Genomic DNA, 17,949 nt, shown 5'->3' on the forward strand with positions numbered 1-17,949 from the left:
TTTTAGAAAGGGAATTTTTGTTATATTATGCAATGCTTGTAATAGTTTAAGAATTCAATGTCAAACACGTGTTGCATATTCAAATGATATTCTTATTATTGATTTAGTTATTCGTTATTCATAATAATTTTATAGCATCATTTCAGCCGTTCATGCATGCATCTTTATTGCAACCTTGGAAACATATTGTACTAAATGGGCTATTAGATATTGTAATGATGTATGTTTTAGTTCGTACTAATAAAACAATTTTTTTTATAGTTATTACATTTCGGAGTCGTATAAATACAACAAATTCATAGTTACTTGGTTTGCATACTGTTTCTCTGCTAGTGGGCTGTCTGTGGAAAGACTATAGAAAGGTTAGTTAAACTTTCGCTTACAAACTAAACTGCAAAGTAGTTTTGAAATTTACCTCGCGTTGTGTATTTTTACAATCCTTGAAGAAAATATTTTTCAATTTTATGCATGCAAATAAATAATAAAATACTAATGTTACAATTTCAAAAATAATGAGTTTGCGTGTCAAAGTTTGCTTTGAACCAACCAACTCTTCTCAAAAAAATTTAATCCCTTAGGCGTTTTTAGCTTTTTTTTTTTATTTTGATAAAAGTGGTCGGATGCGATTAATCAATTGATTGCACTGGGAAACAACTTTTTTGTTTTCTGTTGCATGATAGTTTTTAAACAGATGTTAGATTATTTTCGTATCACTAATTTCAAATTTGTTATAAGTTTTTCTCACCAAGCTATTTTATTTTTAAAATGACATTTTTAGTCTATTTTTTGCGAAGTTTACAAGTTTAAAAACGTTATCTATAACAATAGGTTGCATAAATATTGCAATAAACTTCTAAAGGAGTCCGGGCACATTATCAGGAACTAAAACTTCATTGAAACCCATTAGGAAAAGTCATACGCCACTAGAGGCGTTTCCCCTATTATGAACTGCTTCTTCGTATCCTTCTAACCAAACCATAATAGGGAAGCGCTCCTAGCCGCGTACGACAATATTTTTGGGTATGGATTCCTACGAAATGAATCCTGATGATGTGCTCTAACTCTTTTAGAAGTTTGTTGCAACATTTACGCTACCACATACGTATAATATTACGTTTTTAAACTTGTACATTTCGAAGAAATTAGACTAAAAATGTCATTTAAAGATAACTGTAGCTTTAGGAGTAAAACTAATTTCAGATTTGAAATTCTCCCACCCGAAATAGGCAAGATCAAGTATTTATATAAACGCAACGAAAAAAATTGTTTCCTCGTGATATCGATTTAATGAAAAATAAAGTAGTGAGTTATCTTATCGCACAATTTATTTTAATTGATTCATGGGAGAATGCGGATGTCTAATTTTCTCAAAGTATCTGCAAACACTTGAAAAACACTTTTAAAACTTAGTCAAAATTTAACTTAAGAAAACTACCACAAATTAAAACACATGTAGCAACTTACGTTGATGTGAGTAAATTTTTTTAAGAGTGTGGTAAATGTTTTATAATCATTCTATTTTAACGTTATGATCTGGAATTTTAACTCCGAATTTCTTGACCAAGATTGCATAATCTTTCAGATCAGTGGAATTCGATAAAATGCCTTTGGAAGGATTATTTATCAAAATTTTTCTGAAATTCGCAGTGTTGTTTCATTAAGGAAAAAAATAACCTTTTAAATGTTCTTAAACTTTTAAGAAAACTGTATTTTTAAATGTACTCTTAAATAAGCGAAATTCGCAAGCAAAATTCAAAAGGACATTATTAACGTTTGCCACGTAAACTAAATTGAAGAAAAACATATAAAACAATAAAGCCCAAATCAAAGTACGGATATGATCAAAGTACGGATATAGTTTCGGTTCTCTAAACCAGCGGTTCCCAAGTTTTCTCGGCTATGGAACCTTAAATAGTCTTTTTTCCTTGGGCGGAGCCCCAATCATTATTAGCATTATGGAAAATTAATTAAAGAATAGCAACTAACTATTTTTAAAATATTTAACATAAATATAATTATTTTCAATTGTTCATCTTTTTATCATCTTTAAATGGAATTTTTGTCACCCGAGTTTTTAAAGTGTAACTTTCAATTAAGTTTTAAAAACGAAAAAGAATTGTTATAAATGTTGGAAAATGGTTGTTAGGGGAGCATATTTCTTTACCGTTTACTTTAGTCATTTTATTTTGAACTAAATAGTTCGATGTGGAATGCTAATGCAGATTACTATAATATGCATGTCTATTTCATATTTCATTCAATCTATTCATTTTCTTAAAATAGTACTATTTACTTCTTCTTCTCTGGCATTTTATTTTTATTTCATGAAAACAACCAAAATATTAAATTAATAATGATTTATTGATTACCTATAAATGGAATTAAGAATTTCAAAGATCATAACTGGCTTAAAAAAAGTCCTAATCCTCGTAGCCTTTATGATCCTTTAAAGGAACCTCAGGGTTCCGCGAGGAACACCTTTTGGGAACCACTTCTCTAGACTAGAGCTTTCCTCAGCGTCTTAACACCAAATGGCTTTAGAAAAGTAATGAGATAAAGTATCTCTTTATTTTTCTAATTATGTTTGGTGTTTAGACAAAGAGGAAGGTCCTTCTCTTGAAAATCGAAAGTATAGCATATCCATTTCTGTACTTGATTAGCATGAGTTTAAAGCGTTTTTTCTTTTTATAACTGATTCTTCACTTGTATTTCACAGCAAATCGAAAAGATGTCTTTTAAGCTAAAGATTTGCGGATTCTTCTTGGTGTTCTTCGCTTTTAAAGTGACAGTCAGTTTTGCAGAGGAGAATGAGCAAGATATAAAAGTAAAAGTTGGGCAACTAGCGGCAGCTAATAATCATTTAGCACTCAAACTTTACAAACAGTTAGCAAATGGATATACTAAAAACATCTTCTTTTCACCGCTGAGCTTGTCTATGGCTTTTGGAATGCTTTTCCATGGCGCTAGAGATAATACAATCAAAGTAAGTAAATAAAGGTCATGATTATTGAAAAACTTCTTACGATTTTTCATGATCGTTTTGGGGAGGGCGGGAAATTTATTCCTAGACTTGTTGGGGAGCAAAATACACTCTATAACAAAAAAAAAAATCGATTACAGATTACAGTGGTGCATGGCTCGATCAGGCTGGAATGATACCGACTGGGGCGGACGAATCCTGCTTCCAACAGTGTCCTGACGATCATCGAAGCCGTGTTTGGAGACGCACAGGGCAGAAGGGGGATCCTGCCTACACTACTGCACGCCACACTGGCCCTCAACAAGGCATTATGGTCTGGGGTGCCATTTCCTTTGACAGCCGTACCCCTTTGGTCATCATTAGAGGTACACTTACTGCACAGCGGTACGTCGACGACATCCTAAGACCTGTTTTGCTACCGTTCCTTTTGCAGCGTCCTGGGCTGGTTTTTTAGCAGGACAGTGCCAGACCACACATGGCACGTGTTGCTATGAACCGTCTGCAAGCTTGTCAAACTCTTCTTTGGCCTGCCAGATCACCAGATCTCTCTCCCATCGAGCATGTCTGGGATATGATGGGAAGGCGATTGCATCTGACACGGAATGTTGATGACCTCGTTCGACAATTGGGTCGAATTTGGCAGGAAATACCGCAAGAGAACATCCGGGAGCTTTATCAGTCTATGCCACGCCGTGTGGCAGCTTGTATCCAGGCTAGAGGCGGGTCAACACCTTATTGAACTTGTTACTGTAACTCTGCAGTAAATTATTCAATTATTCTGAAATTTTTATCATTTACTATTCTGTACATTGTCTTCCTGTCCACCAATTTTCGTTTCAATCGGACAACTCCTTCTTGGTGCGTCGTATATTATCGAGTGTATTATCAATCGGAGCAAAATGTATACCACTGCCATAGTTATGTTTATATATTATCATTACAGTATGTTATTATTTAACAGAGACATTACTTTTTTAAGCGAAATATTGAAATAATACTTTCGTTTGCATTATAAGAATTATTTTAACAGTAAGACTACATTCTATTTCTATTTCATGAACTGCTATCTTTATATTTTAACTACTTTTTCATAAAAATAGAAATAGAGGCCGTTATGTTCGCTAATAATTCAGAAGGCGAGCATTAAATTTGCATCAGGTTATACTTTCCGCAGTCCTTTATCATACCTGCAGTCATCCCGTGTGTGGCTTGTGAAATTCTCTGCAAAGTATAGAATTAGCACTATAGGGAAAAAATAGAAAAAACTCATCATATCAGGTTTAAAATGGGTTCACCTATTGACTTGAAGTTTTTTCTACATATTGCTTACTTGGAGTATTTTTTCTTACATATTTCCTGCATATTTTTTAAAAAATCTTTCTAGAATATTTCCTCCTCACCTGCATTTAAGTTGTTTTCATGCAGTATTAAAAAATCTTTTTTTACTGGTCTTGTCCAACACACTCTATTATAGAAAAAAAAAACTTGGGAATAACTAATAACTTAGAATGCGAGCATTGATTTGCATCAGATTTCTCTCTTCGCAGTCGCTTATCATCTCTCCAGTCAATCCGCAAGTGGCTCATGAAATTTTCCGCAAAGCTATAGCGATTAGCGCTATAGCGAAAAACAGAAAAAACTCAAGTCTATGAGCAATAATGAAATAAATGAGAAAATTCCCTTACAATTGGTTTATTCCAGAATCTATAACCCGCACATGTTGTATGTCATGTCATAGACAACATTTAACTATTATAAAATTGACCTTTATAGACTTTCTTATCTCTAATCTTTCGTTAAATTATGTATTTATACGCTAATAAGTAACATACACTTTGGAAAAATTAGTGAAAAAAATATGTTAATTCAAATTTTGAAAATATTAAGTTTTAAATATTTAAGAGCTTATTTTCTAAATTTTATCTTATTTTTGACCTCAACTACTTAAGATTTGTCGAATTTTGCTTGATTGAAATTTTTTTTCCAATTAAGTGATTCATTATTTCAATTAACCGTAGAAGCAATGTAAACAAAATGTTCTCAGATTTTCATTCAGTGTCATGAAAAAAAAACAAAACATTTCAATGATTGAGCAGTTATTGTAATAATTTGGTGGTAGTTAAAACATTTCTTTCATTCAACTAATCAATATTTAAAATAATTAAAAACACAAAAAATTTTTGAACACTTTTTTACAGTATCTTGAACAAGTGAATATCTTATTGAAACATTGAAGTGGAATTTTAAGGAATTTAAAAATAATCAGCTTTATAATTTTCGATGAAAAACTGGACCATTTAGAAGCTATTGAGAAAATATCTTTTTGCAAAGGAGCATTGAAAATATATTTATTTAGGAAAAGAGTGAAATAATGTTTTGGAGACAGACCAATTTAAAAAATTTTTGAAAATATCTCTAACATGTGAGAGCCTTTTAAAATAACACGTTAAGTGATACCGTGGTGAATTTGAGACAAATTATCATTAATCAATAAAATTTCATAAAAATTAAGAATGCATAAAAATCTATTATAAAAGATTTTTTTTAATTCGAACACTAATTGTTTTATTAATCAATTAACAGAATAAATTATTGTTTACGCATAGCACAACTAATCTACAACACCTTTTTTAAACCTGCGATATTGAGTATTTTCATAACTGTACAAAATATGCTCTTCCCTTAAGCTTTTCAGTCATGCGTATTCTTTCATAGAGTTTTGCAAAAACTAATTAAGGTAGCATTTTGACTTTATTTCCTAATTTATGAAAAAATAAACAAGTAACTTCGGTTTTCTTTTTTTCAGATCCTAAGGCATGCATTAGGTTACGAAGAGGCAGGCTTAAACTCTGAGGAAGTTTCAAATTTGTTTTATCATCTTTTAGAAGAAGAACTCCCTCCTCCTAATACTAACAATTCTGCATACATACTGGAAATTGCCAATCAAATATTGGTCCAAGATGGGCTGCATTTGAAGCCGGCTTTCAAAGAAGAAGTGGAAAGTCTTTTCCACGCGCCTATAGAAGAAGTTAACTTCGGGGAGGATGGTTCCAAAGTAATAGAAAAGGTCAATCACTGGGTCGAGGAAAAGACTCACGGCAAAATAAAGAAACTGCTCGAGAAACTTGATCCAAGCGCAGCTATGCTTCTTCTGAATGCGGTTTATTTCAAAGGAACATGGCAAACTCAATTTAAGACGTCAGCTACCAATGAACAAGATTTTTACAATGATGGTGTACTGGCAAATGCACAGTAAATACATTCTTCTGTGTTTATTATTATTATATCTTATTTCTGCTGTTATGTTGCGTATTTGAGATAATAGCCATGCAAATAAATTTTCGGAGCGAGGCAAGGGAAAGCAATAGAAATGCGAGTTTGATGCTATAAATTCTTTAATTGATTTTGGTTTTAGATTTAGTTTTAATTAAAATTATGCCTGAGACATAAATATTTGCAAATTAAATTAACAGGAAAATAAAAAATCTTTTCTGCCATCTAAGAAAAAATTATACGGATATTTACAGACAAGTTTAAGAAGCACAGCTATATAACTTTGACACAGGGCTAAGTGCAGTAATTTTCTTAATAATCTTCCAAACAGGGTTCGATTCAGAAATCCAGGAACTGTTTTCGCAAAACAGTCAGGGGTTTCTACTTCTTTGTTTAGGTAGAGGCAATGCTTTTCAAAGGTTTAAAGCAAAAAAAAAACTATGATGCTCACATTATTTGCAAACTTTAATTAGCTTTTGAAACTTACTGGTTTTAAGACAATTCTTATCAATCCTTATGAATGTATATCAGATGCAAACTGCATAATTTTTCTAATCAGTGGCCTTAATAAATTTAACTATTTAAAAATTTTTTGCTTAAAAAATTGAAAAGATGTAATCAAACGCTCTAAAAATATTCATGATTCAGTTTCAATCGCCGACCAGGTGGCCGAGTGGTTAGCGTATCTAACTGAGGAGCCATTGGCAGCGGGTTCGAATCCTGCTCAGGGCATGGATGTTTCTTTCTCTCTCTGTGTTCTATGTCCTTTCCTCTTTGTGTGAATGTGACCCGCCCTATAAACGGGTTTGTGGTTGTGTAACGTGGGCGACGCTGCTCAACAGTCGTGGCTTCGCCACAGGTGCCCACTGGGTTACGAGAAAAGAGTAGCAGTTCTGGCATCCAATGGGATAATCCCCAAGTGCCCGCTATTAAAAAAAAGTTTCAATCGAATCATATTTTTTTTATTTTATGAAATAGGAAATGGATTATTTGGAAATTAATTGAACGTAATGAGTAAAGCAGCATAGTAGCATACATTTTTAAAGAATATGATTAAATCCGCATTCTAGTACTTCATATTTCATAGAATTGAGAATTCATAACATCTGAAATTGTGAAAAAAAACATATGAATTTTAATTTAGATATTATAAGCAGCAGTTGCAATTTTTTGAATTAATAAAAAAAATCTACTTTTTCGAAAATCAGAAATTTGTAATCAGTCGATAAGTGATTTAACAACGTGATTTCTCTCTGGTAAAAAATAACCCGTGTTTTCTAAGCGTGTTTTCTTTCATTTTAAGCGATAAAGTTATTATTCAATATTCATATCTGAAGATTTAACAAAATAATACCACAGACTGTTATGGTATTAGATATTGTATTAATTTCTCAATTATCAGAAATATGCTGTTCAGAGATATTATTCTACTCATCGAGTTTTTTCAAGTAAGATTAATCTCAGTTCTAAAATTTTAGAATTATCGACTTTCCAGACTATTGTTCTATAAATCTTTCATGCTCTAAGGAATACTAATAACTATTTTAATAATTTAAGTAGTTTTGAGACTAACTGCATTTAATTAATTAATTTTTTTTATGTACATTGCAAAATATTTCTTGTTTATTACCTATATCACCATTCATAATTATTCTCTTTCTTTTTCTGCTTTCATTCAATCTATTTTTCAGCTTTTTCGGAATTTTAATTCGATTGCATAAAAGGGGGGGGGGCTGTTCAACTATTACGTAAGAATGTTTTTACCAATTTTTTTTCTCTCTTTCCCCTTTTGTCAGAAAAAATAAGAAAATCTTTAGTTTCCGATTGTTTTTTTCTTTTATTTTGACCTTTTCAGTAGAAATCTTAACCTGAGGATAAAATTTAAATAAATGATATAACTTCGCAAAAAATAAAATTTATGTTTCAATTCATTTTATAAAATTTTCCCTTTATGATTAAAATTCTTGGTAACTGAAAATCCTAGATGAAACTTTCTTCTACAATTTTTTCTTTTCCCAAACTTAACTTTTATTTAAATTTTGAAATTTAATATAATTCCCTCATTTGATGTTCAGTTAAATCTGGAATTTTAATAAGGCGTTAATTTGAACCATATTTCTGTTGAAATTGAGTCATGGTATGTATCGCGTAATGAAGTTCAAGTATTATGGTACAATGCAGTTCTATAATACGTTTAAATTTAGATCAATGATAGGGTTTAGAATATTTTGAACGATAGTATAGTTGGACTCTCTCTAAAATTTGTTTCTAGCACAAAAATTGATTTACACCGTTTAGTCAATTTCATTTGGTCTTTTTGCGTTGTTTTCTAATAAGCTTTTTTTCTCTTGCAGGCAAGTTCACTTCATGCATTTAACAGATAAATTTAATTATGCCACAACTGATGACGCACAAGTGATAGAGCTACCATACAAGGGTAATAACATAAGTATGATGATTTTACTACCCAATGAGCTTGATGGACTATCAGCTGTGGAAGAGAATTTAACGATTGAAACAATAGCCTCCGTAAGAAAGCAACTTAATGAGCAAAAAGTAATTCTGTCGCTCCCAAAATTCGAGGTTGAATATTCACGAGACATGACTGGTGATTTCAAGGCTGTGGGTGCAGCTGATGTTTTTGATGGTTCGAAAGCCAATTTCACAGGTATTGCTGATGCCGGTCTATATGTCAGCCAGGTTATGCATAAAGCAGCCATTGAAGTAAATGAAGAAGGAAGTGAAGCAGCTGCTGCAACAGCAATTGTTATGCCAATAATGGTGAGACCCATGCCTCTAATTCCTCCTGTGGTGTTTAATGCAAACCACCCTTTCATATTTGCAATTATGGACAACAGGAATGAAATGATAATGTTTGCAGGTCGCGTCAATGTGCTATAAAGTATGCATTGCACTGATCGCTGAATTCATTGGTTAAAAAAATGTAATTATCCAATGTGACAGAATAAAATAAAAAATATTTATTTTTCTATGAATGTAGTTTTGTTACTATCTGGCAATCGCGTGATGAGCACTCACTGCTGATTTCAGTCAGTTTGAATTGCCAGACTATAGATATAGTTATCATTATTTTGAATTTTCTTTTCCTATTTAGTCACTAAAAGTTTCATTAAATTATCATGTTATTGTCTATTTTTTTGAAAAGTATAAATGCCGTGAGAAAAGTCACGCTTAATCCTTTAACATCCTTTTCACGCATTATTTTTTTCTTCTGACGTTCTAATTACAAGCAAAAAGCTATTCTGGTATTTTTTTAATTATAAAAACTAGTCTAATAGTGACTAAGAGAATGTGTTAGATTATCGGAATTATATTTGTACAAAAATATAAAATCCAAAAAAGTATAAGAGCTTGAAAATTTTTTTTCATTCGTAACTAAAACGTTATGAATAGCTTATTTTGTAAATTAAAAAAAATTTAATGATGAATAACTGTTTCTCTTAGATTTAAATAACTGCAAATAAGTGCAATTTTGAAAAAATATTGTTTGGAAGTAAGCAATGATCGGAAAATGCTACCTTTAACACAGAAAAAAACACCGGTGTTTCGTGAGTCTTGAAGCTAAATTAATTCGTAAAATTAAACGCTGACATGATTTTTTGTAAATAATTGTTTTGCAACTGTTTCATATGTCTAATGGTCAATCTCAAACAATATTTAAATTCTAGTTCCATTTTAAATAGCCTAATATTTTATGCCTGTCGTACTATAATGTTATTTTTATTTTTTCTCCCTAAATCTAGAGATATTTGTGTAAATCGAAAAGCTTTTAAGAGCAATTTTAAACTCGTTATCCTTTTTGAAATCATTTTAAAACTTCCCCAAAACAATTCAAAACTAAAAAAAATCTTTAATAATTATTTCTTGTTCTCAATATTTGGGTTTAGAATGATAGATAAACTTTAAACTTAAGATATAAAAAGTTTTGCATCCCTTAAACTATTAAATTTTTAATCTAAAAAATAATAATAAAAGAAATTAATTGAATAATTATTTCTTAGAAGCTATTCAACTAGTCACGTTAAAAACTTAGTTCTTATCTCTTAATAATACTCTTTTAAGGTATCGAAGAATTTTTTGTTAATCCTTATAAAATTAAAAATAATACATAATTATTAATATTTTTTTGCCTGGAATCCTCTTTGGTAAAAAAGTTTATTTAATAAAAGCTTTTTTTGTTTTAAGTTTATTCCAAAGATATTGCAAAATAAGTAAAAAAGTTCAATTATCATTAGAAGACACTACTTTTTGACCGTTCTTTCGACTTAAATACTTAAAATTATTCTAATTATCCATATTTTTGAAAAACTTTACTGAAACTTTCGTAACACTAATTAATTAGTATTTTTATTTTGCCTTCATCAAATCATTAAAATTGAATCTTATAACATTGTATTCCGATCATATAAATAAATATACGTAGTAAAATAATACAAAGTGCGACAAACTCAAAGAGACGAAATGTTTTTTAAATGTTTTTTTTTTGTTATTAGAAAATCGGGACCTCTAGTATAATTATAAGTTAATAGAATATCTTTTAATTTTATCGCTGTATATCGAGAGTTTTTTAATTTAATTGAAAATTTTTTGGACACATTACATAAAATTCGTTTATACAAAAATTCCATTCGTTTATTCATGCCAAAAAATAATTATAATTACTTGCAATTTTTTATTATTTTATTTAACCCATTGCTTAAGGTGTACCATGTTGTACCATCACCCGTGGCCCACATGTTGTACCAGCAGCAAGCAAAAAAGTTTATAATAATCGAAATTTTAAATTGGGGGACATGCACATTTTTACATTATTTTAATGAATGTAATTTTATATGTTAAAATACAAAATTTAGAGGAACTTATTTGATTACTTCCTGAGACTTCTGAGATTACTTCCACATTTTTACATTATTTTAATGAATGCAATTTTATATGTTAAAATACAAAACTTAAAGGAACTTATTTGATTACTTCCTGAGACTCCTGAGATTACTTCCACATATTTACATTATTTTAATGAATGTAATTTTATATGTTAAAATATAAAATTTAAAGGAACTTATTTGATTACTTCCTGAGACTCCTGAGATTATTTCCACATATTTACATTATTTTAATGAATGTAATTTTTTATGTTAAAATACAAAATTTAAAGGAACTTTTTGATTACTTCCTGAGACTCCTGAGATTACTTCCACATTTTTACATTATTTTAATGAATGTAATCTTATATGTTAAAATACAAAATTTAGAGGAACTTATTTGATTACTTCCTGAGACTCCTGAGATTACTTCCACATTTTTACATTATTTTAATGAATGTAATTTTTTATGTTAAAATACAAAATTTAGAGGAACTTATTTGATTACTTCCTGAGACTCCTGAGATTACTTCCACATATTTACATTATTTTAATGAATGTAATTTTTTATGTTAAAATACAAAATTTAGAGGAACTTATTCGATTACTTCCTGAGACTCCTGAGATTACTTCCACATTTTTACATTATTTTAATGAATGTAATCTTATATGTTAAAATACAAAATTTAGAGGAACTTATTTGATTACTTCCTGAGACTCCTGAGATTACTTCCACATTTTTACATTATTTTAATGAATGTAATTTTTTATGTTAAAATACAAAATTTAGAGGAACTTATTTGATTACTTCCTGAGACTCCTGAGATTACTTCCACATATTTACATTATTTTAATGAATGTAATTTTTTATGTTAAAATACAAAATTTAGAGGAACTTATTTGATTACTTCCTGAGACTCCTGAGATTACTTCCACATTTTTACATTATTTTAATGAATGTAATCTTATATGTTAAAATACAAAATTTAGAGGAACTTATTTGATTACTTCCTGAGACTCCTGAGATTACTTCCACATTTTTACATTATTTTAATGAATGTAATTTTTTATGTTAAAATACAAAATTTAGAGGAACTTATTTGATTACTTCCTGAGACTCCTGAGATTACTTCCACATTTTTACATTATTTTAATGAATGTAATTTTTTATGTTAAAATACAAAATTTAGAGGAACTTATTTGATTACTTCCTGAGACTCCTGAGATTATTTCCACATATTTACATTATTTTAATGAATGTAATTTTTTATGTTAAAATACAAAATTTAGAGGAACTTATTTGATTACTTCCTGAGACTCCTGAGATTACTTCCACATTTTTACATTATTTTAATGAATATAATTTTATATGTTAAAATACAAAATTTAGAGGAACTTATTCGATTACTTCCTGAGACTCCTGAGATTACTTCCACATTTTTACATTATTTTAATGAATGTAATTTTATATGTTAAAATACAAAATTTAGTGGAACTTATTTGATTACTTCCTGAGACTCCTGAGATTACTTCCACATTTTTACATTATTTTAATGAATGTAATTTTATATGTTGAAATGCAAAATTTAAAGGAACTTATTTGATTACTTCCTGAGAAATCAAATTTCAAATGTACGACTTCCTTAAAACTCGATTTCTCAAGAACTATTCAATCGATTTTGTTCAAATTTTGTGTTTGACATAAAATTAAATTCCTTAAAATGATTTAAAAATTTGTACACCTTAAAATTCAAAATTTTTGAAACTATTTTTAAATAAAATCGTGAAAGTTACAAATAGTTATTATTAATTATTATTAATTATTTTTTTCCATTGTGCTATCTTTGGATAAACGAATTTTATAATAATGTGCAAAATTGTTTTGAATTGCTTAAGATATGGGGTCCAAACTTTCGACCACTCTTCTGACCAAACTATTAGAACCATATTTCCCAGATTGTGGCTACTCCTTATTTGTTAGGGTCAAAAATTCAAATTCGTCGAAAAAAGTTATGTTTATTTAGAGAAAGTACGTTTTTGTGTCCGATTTCGTAATTTAAACGATCGTCTGCACTAACTATTTAATATATTCGAGATCACCCCTTCGAAGCATTAAGAATGAGTCCAGGTATGTGAAGATTTGATCAAAAGTTAGTCAGGGTTATTCACTTATTTTGCACTGTACTCATAAGTAATATGAAAGTTTGATAAAAACAAAGTAACTGTCAAAACCTAACTAATCATTTTTGAGCAAAGGGAAACTAACAGTATTTAATATGTGATTATTCGAAACGTCCTCAAGCTTCATCAGGCTATCAAATTCGTATTGGTGTTTTTTCTCACCTTCCTCACTAGTGATTCAACAGACTTCGAAAGAGTTTCTGTTTCTAACTGGATGAAATACTTATTTTATATCTATAATGTACGTATTTTTTTACTACATATTTAAAAAAAACTCTAAATTTATGTATTAAGGTTGATGATAACAGAACATCCTTTATTTCTCTTTGGTGGTATTCAAATCAATCCATGCATAAGATTCTCTGTTATCAGCAACTGTTAACTAAAATTTCAAAACATACTATCAGCGCATGTTTTGGAAAATTTGGTTAAAGAAATTAATAACAAAACACAGGGTACGTTAGATCGATAACCGAAGAATGAAATTGCATTTCCTACGTATCAGAAATGTAAAAAGCCACTTTTTTTAAAAATTAAATTATGAAATATTCACAAATTTCACTTTCTCTAAGTCAAAATCCTTAAGTCAAAAAAGTCATTAAAGTCATATTTTTAAAGTCATTTATAATTATTTTTATTTTATGTCTGCAAGAGGTAGAGCATTTTTTAATTAAGTAGTCTTTTTTCAATATTATACTTTCGTTTATATTTTTTAAAAGTTTTTATATATTTACTTTAAAATGCACTTAATATTTTGCATATTACATAAAATTATGTTCAATTCTTTTTGGCCAATCCTACAAAAGCAGTAAGTAAACATCTAAATTATATTTAATGCATATAGTTTCTAAAAAATTTTAACTTTTGATTTTTTCTTATTAATGTCCTATTGCCTAATAATTTTACATTTTCATTAATACTTTTAAAAATATTTACAAACATTTGCTTTAATTTTGTTATTTGTTATATTTGCTTATACGGAGCTAAGCGTTTCATGACATTACCAGTAAATTGGGGGTCCACTTTTACAATAAAATTAGGTAAGGAATATTTAAGTTATACTTCGGAGCATTAATACTTTTTACAAATAAAAGTTCTACACTCTAAAAGTGATATATATTTATATAGTTTAATTTACGAGACAGTGTAATAAAATAAATTGAAACAAATAATGATTACAAATATCTTCTATTATCATTGAATATCGATGATATGATTTATATTCGTATCTAATACGAAATTTTATAAAATACAAACGACGTATTATAAGAATCGAATTTTAGCTTTAGACCTTACAATTTGAATTCAGATAAAATTTGAATCAATGAAAACTAGCACAAGGGATTATTACGTAAAAACAATAAAATAAGTGCATAGAATTGAAATATAAAATATTTTCAAATAATATAGCGAATTCTTACAAATAATATTGTAATTAAATAATATTAAAATCCAATGGTATTGTTATTAAATAATATTGAAATCCAATGGTATTGTTATTAAATAATATAGTATAATATTGTAATGAAATAATAGTATAATATTGTATAGTATAATATATATAAATAATATTGTAATGAAATAATATAGTAATTTAATTGCTTGTAATTGTTTTAATTGTTTTTTTTTGTTTTCTGCAAAGAAATTTAATCATTTTAAATGTCAGAAGTTCTAATTTCATCGAATATACAAGCACTACATTCTACATATTAAATATTAAAAGATAAAATATAAAAACTCACTTGACAATAAGCAATAGATAAATCTGGTCTTCTTAAGTATGTTCTTCTTATAGAACTATACAAATTAACAGTTGTTCTTTATGTTTTCGAACTTCATAAATTAAATTTTTACATCAAAACTACAGAATTCCATCAGCTAAAACAAAATGTAATAGATTTTCAAGCCGAGTACTGATACCATATTATAAAAGTTGCAGAATATTACGTAAAAAAATACAAGCTAACCACGTACAATGTTTTAAAACCAACCAAAAAGGGTGGCAGACAATTTCAGTTGGCAATGATTATTTTGATGGGTTATCTGGAGCAGGTGACGAAAAACAACCAATTTCCCGCCAAAAAAGTGTTTTTATTTATCGTTGCAACACTGATGCTGTAGGAAATGCATCAAAAGTTGCTGGAAAAACTACTGCAATTTTTTTGCAATATACGGCTGCCTTGATAACCAACTTTCCTAAATTACATTTATTTCACCTAGCTAAGAAGAAAAAAAGCGATTCTTTCTATTAGGAGTTTTGATCCAAACAAATTCTTCTGTTTTCATTTCTGGTAAAATTATGAAAGAAGTTGTTATTCCCTGAAAACTTCTGATTGCACAGATTTCATTTATTTAAATATACAATTATGTAAACAAAATATAAGAGTTAATTTAAAATATGATAATTGAGCTATCCATTTGCTTGTACTGTTAAAAACATTAGTTTAGGTCTGTAACATACTTTTTTAAATGTTAATAACGTTGGACAATGTCACATTTACACTTTATGTAAAGTGACAAATTAATATCTAATTTTACCTATGCTTTAATTTTTCTTTAAACGTTATTCCTTTTTTTATTTTAGCAATCTTTTTAACTTTCTTGGTGACCTTTCTCATGGTCGTTGCGGTCATCGCACTTCCTGTGGGGAAAGTCAACCAACCCCTCTATTCACGCCTTTCTTTTTCCTCTTTTAATTTTAGGGGGGCTAACTAGCCAATCCCTTTACTTTAAATTTCAAACTCTCCGCCTCTTTAATTTTAATTGGTCGTAGTTTTTCTGGTCTACCCCAGTTAAGGAATTTTTAAGTGACTTTTAAAAAAAAACATTCTCTGTTGGTTTTTCCTTCTTGCTGGTTCCTTTTTTTCCAAGATGCGGACTTCGGTCCGTATCGAGGGATTTCTTTTTATTTTTTTTCTTAACCTTTATCTTAAATTAAATCCATATCTCTAATCAAATTCTGTAAATTTAAAATCAAAATTTTATACCTTTAATTTTCTTTAACATAAGAAAAACCTTCTCGAATTGAAGCTTTCTTTCCATATTTATTTTAACTTCTAAATTACTCGTTCTTTTATAATTAACATTTATCTATAACGCCTTCTGTGTTTTAATTCTCCCGTCACCCATTTCAATAAAATGCCTTTCTTGTGTTGGTAGATGTGGTGAAAGATGTATGTTCTAAATAAAATGATATGTTAATAATTTAATCTTGTGCTGGAGAATTTATTTGCCTCTATTTTCATGATTTATCATGTCCTGTGTGTACAGGGTGAGTACCTTTCAATTATTGTTATGGGCATGCATATATGTGAATTCATTAGTTTTTCTTATTGGAAACATCAGCTTACTGTATTAAATCATATATTGTTTGGATATAGCATGACTTTATCGTATTTACCATTAATCTTTAATTTTCTTAGTTTTCACCCTTATTCTAAATTTGGTGATACCAAATCATCCAATTTGTTCAAACCTCACACTTTGTGACCCTTTGAACCTATTGGGTTATTGTTATCCCACATTAGCATTGTACTACCACTTTCCTTAACGATCACATTCCCCTTCAATTTAATTAATTTACCTTTTATACATTTCGGCCTTAATTATATTTATTATGACATTTCAATCATCTTACTATTTTTAATCATGACTATATCCAATTACTAGTACATATACCAAATATTTCAATCTATTAATTATAATACATAAACAAATTTACGTTATCTTATACGCACCAAATTCTATAATTTTATTCAACTCTTACAGACAATATGTCTTATAGTCAACAAATAAGAGTTTAATTCCTTTTTTTAAAATTCAAAACATGAATCGTAATAAAATAATGAAGATAAAAAGCAAATTTTGGAGGTTAAACTGAGGTTCAAAGTTAATAGGATTCAGTAAATTGACGCATGTGAATGATTTTAACACTTTTCATAAGTTCGTGCTCAATAAAATAAATAAACAAGTGAAAAATTTAATGACATTTTTAATTTTTTGGGGTAAATGCTGCAGGAAAATGGAATCTGTGCGGTACCAGTACCTTTGCAGCAAATTATACTTATAAAACAAAGATCTCACTATTTAAGGTTATAACTGTTTTCCAGGTCTTTGATATAGCTTCTAGTCTGCTTTATATTAAATTTTCCTGAACACTGTTGTATGTTAAATAGAAATTCTTTTTTCCATATTGATTTAGAATGGCTCAAAATATCAAAAGACAAATTTACAATTTAAAAATATAGCTAGCTTCTTCTCTCAAAGATTGGTTGTTCTTAAAACATGTTTTAGAATCCTTATCAAAGTATACATACTTTAGCCTGGAAAATAGAAATGTTGCTGAGAGGAGGAGCAAATTTTTTTGTATTCAATTCCTGAACTTACTTAATTGCTATTTGTTTCAGGTCATTAAGAGGACGCTATACCACGAGCGAAATTTTTCAGCACAAATTCTGTTTCCCCTTCATAAATAATTTAAAATGTAGAAATTAAAGCGGGTTCAGGTGAACCAAGAACAGGTCATAAAACTTCAATTGCTGAAAAAAAATCAAAATTCGAGCAAATTATTGGAAGAGAACTACTCCATTGTGAAATCTTAAATAATCCTCTGATAATTTATTTTCTTTTTGA

General features: G+C 29.0%; 1 protein-coding gene across 1 annotated transcript; it reads left to right on the forward strand.

The window, feature by feature from the left end:
- The first annotated feature begins 182 nt into the window (after positions 1-182).
- Positions 183-9,243, forward strand: LOC107445547 (iripin-2). Its single transcript, XM_043045717.3, has 4 exons — positions 183-362; positions 2,717-2,983; positions 5,787-6,232; positions 8,608-9,243. The coding sequence occupies exons 2-4, from the start codon at positions 2,729-2,731 to the stop codon at positions 9,152-9,154; spliced, it is 1,248 nt and encodes a 415-aa protein (XP_042901651.3). The 5' UTR covers positions 183-362; positions 2,717-2,728; the 3' UTR covers positions 9,155-9,243.
- The last annotated feature ends 8,706 nt before the right edge of the window (positions 9,244-17,949 follow it).

The sequence above is a fragment of the Parasteatoda tepidariorum genome, chromosome 3 (assembly GCF_982258835.1).
Source record: "Parasteatoda tepidariorum strain Cologne lab strain chromosome 3, Ptep-v5.0, whole genome shotgun sequence".
NCBI classification, from domain to species: domain Eukaryota; kingdom Metazoa; phylum Arthropoda; class Arachnida; order Araneae; family Theridiidae; genus Parasteatoda; species Parasteatoda tepidariorum.

Coding starts and splice junctions, on each gene's coding strand:
- LOC107445547 (XM_043045717.3), top strand. CDS start 2,729: ATGTCTTTTAAGCTAAAGATTTGCGGATTCTTCTTGGTGTTCTTCGCT. Junction 2,984..5,786: donor CTAGAGATAATACAATCAAA/GTAAGTAAATAA, acceptor TCTTTTTTTCAG/ATCCTAAGGCATGCATTAGG. Junction 6,233..8,607: donor GGTGTACTGGCAAATGCACA/GTAAATACATTC, acceptor TTTCTCTTGCAG/GCAAGTTCACTTCATGCATT.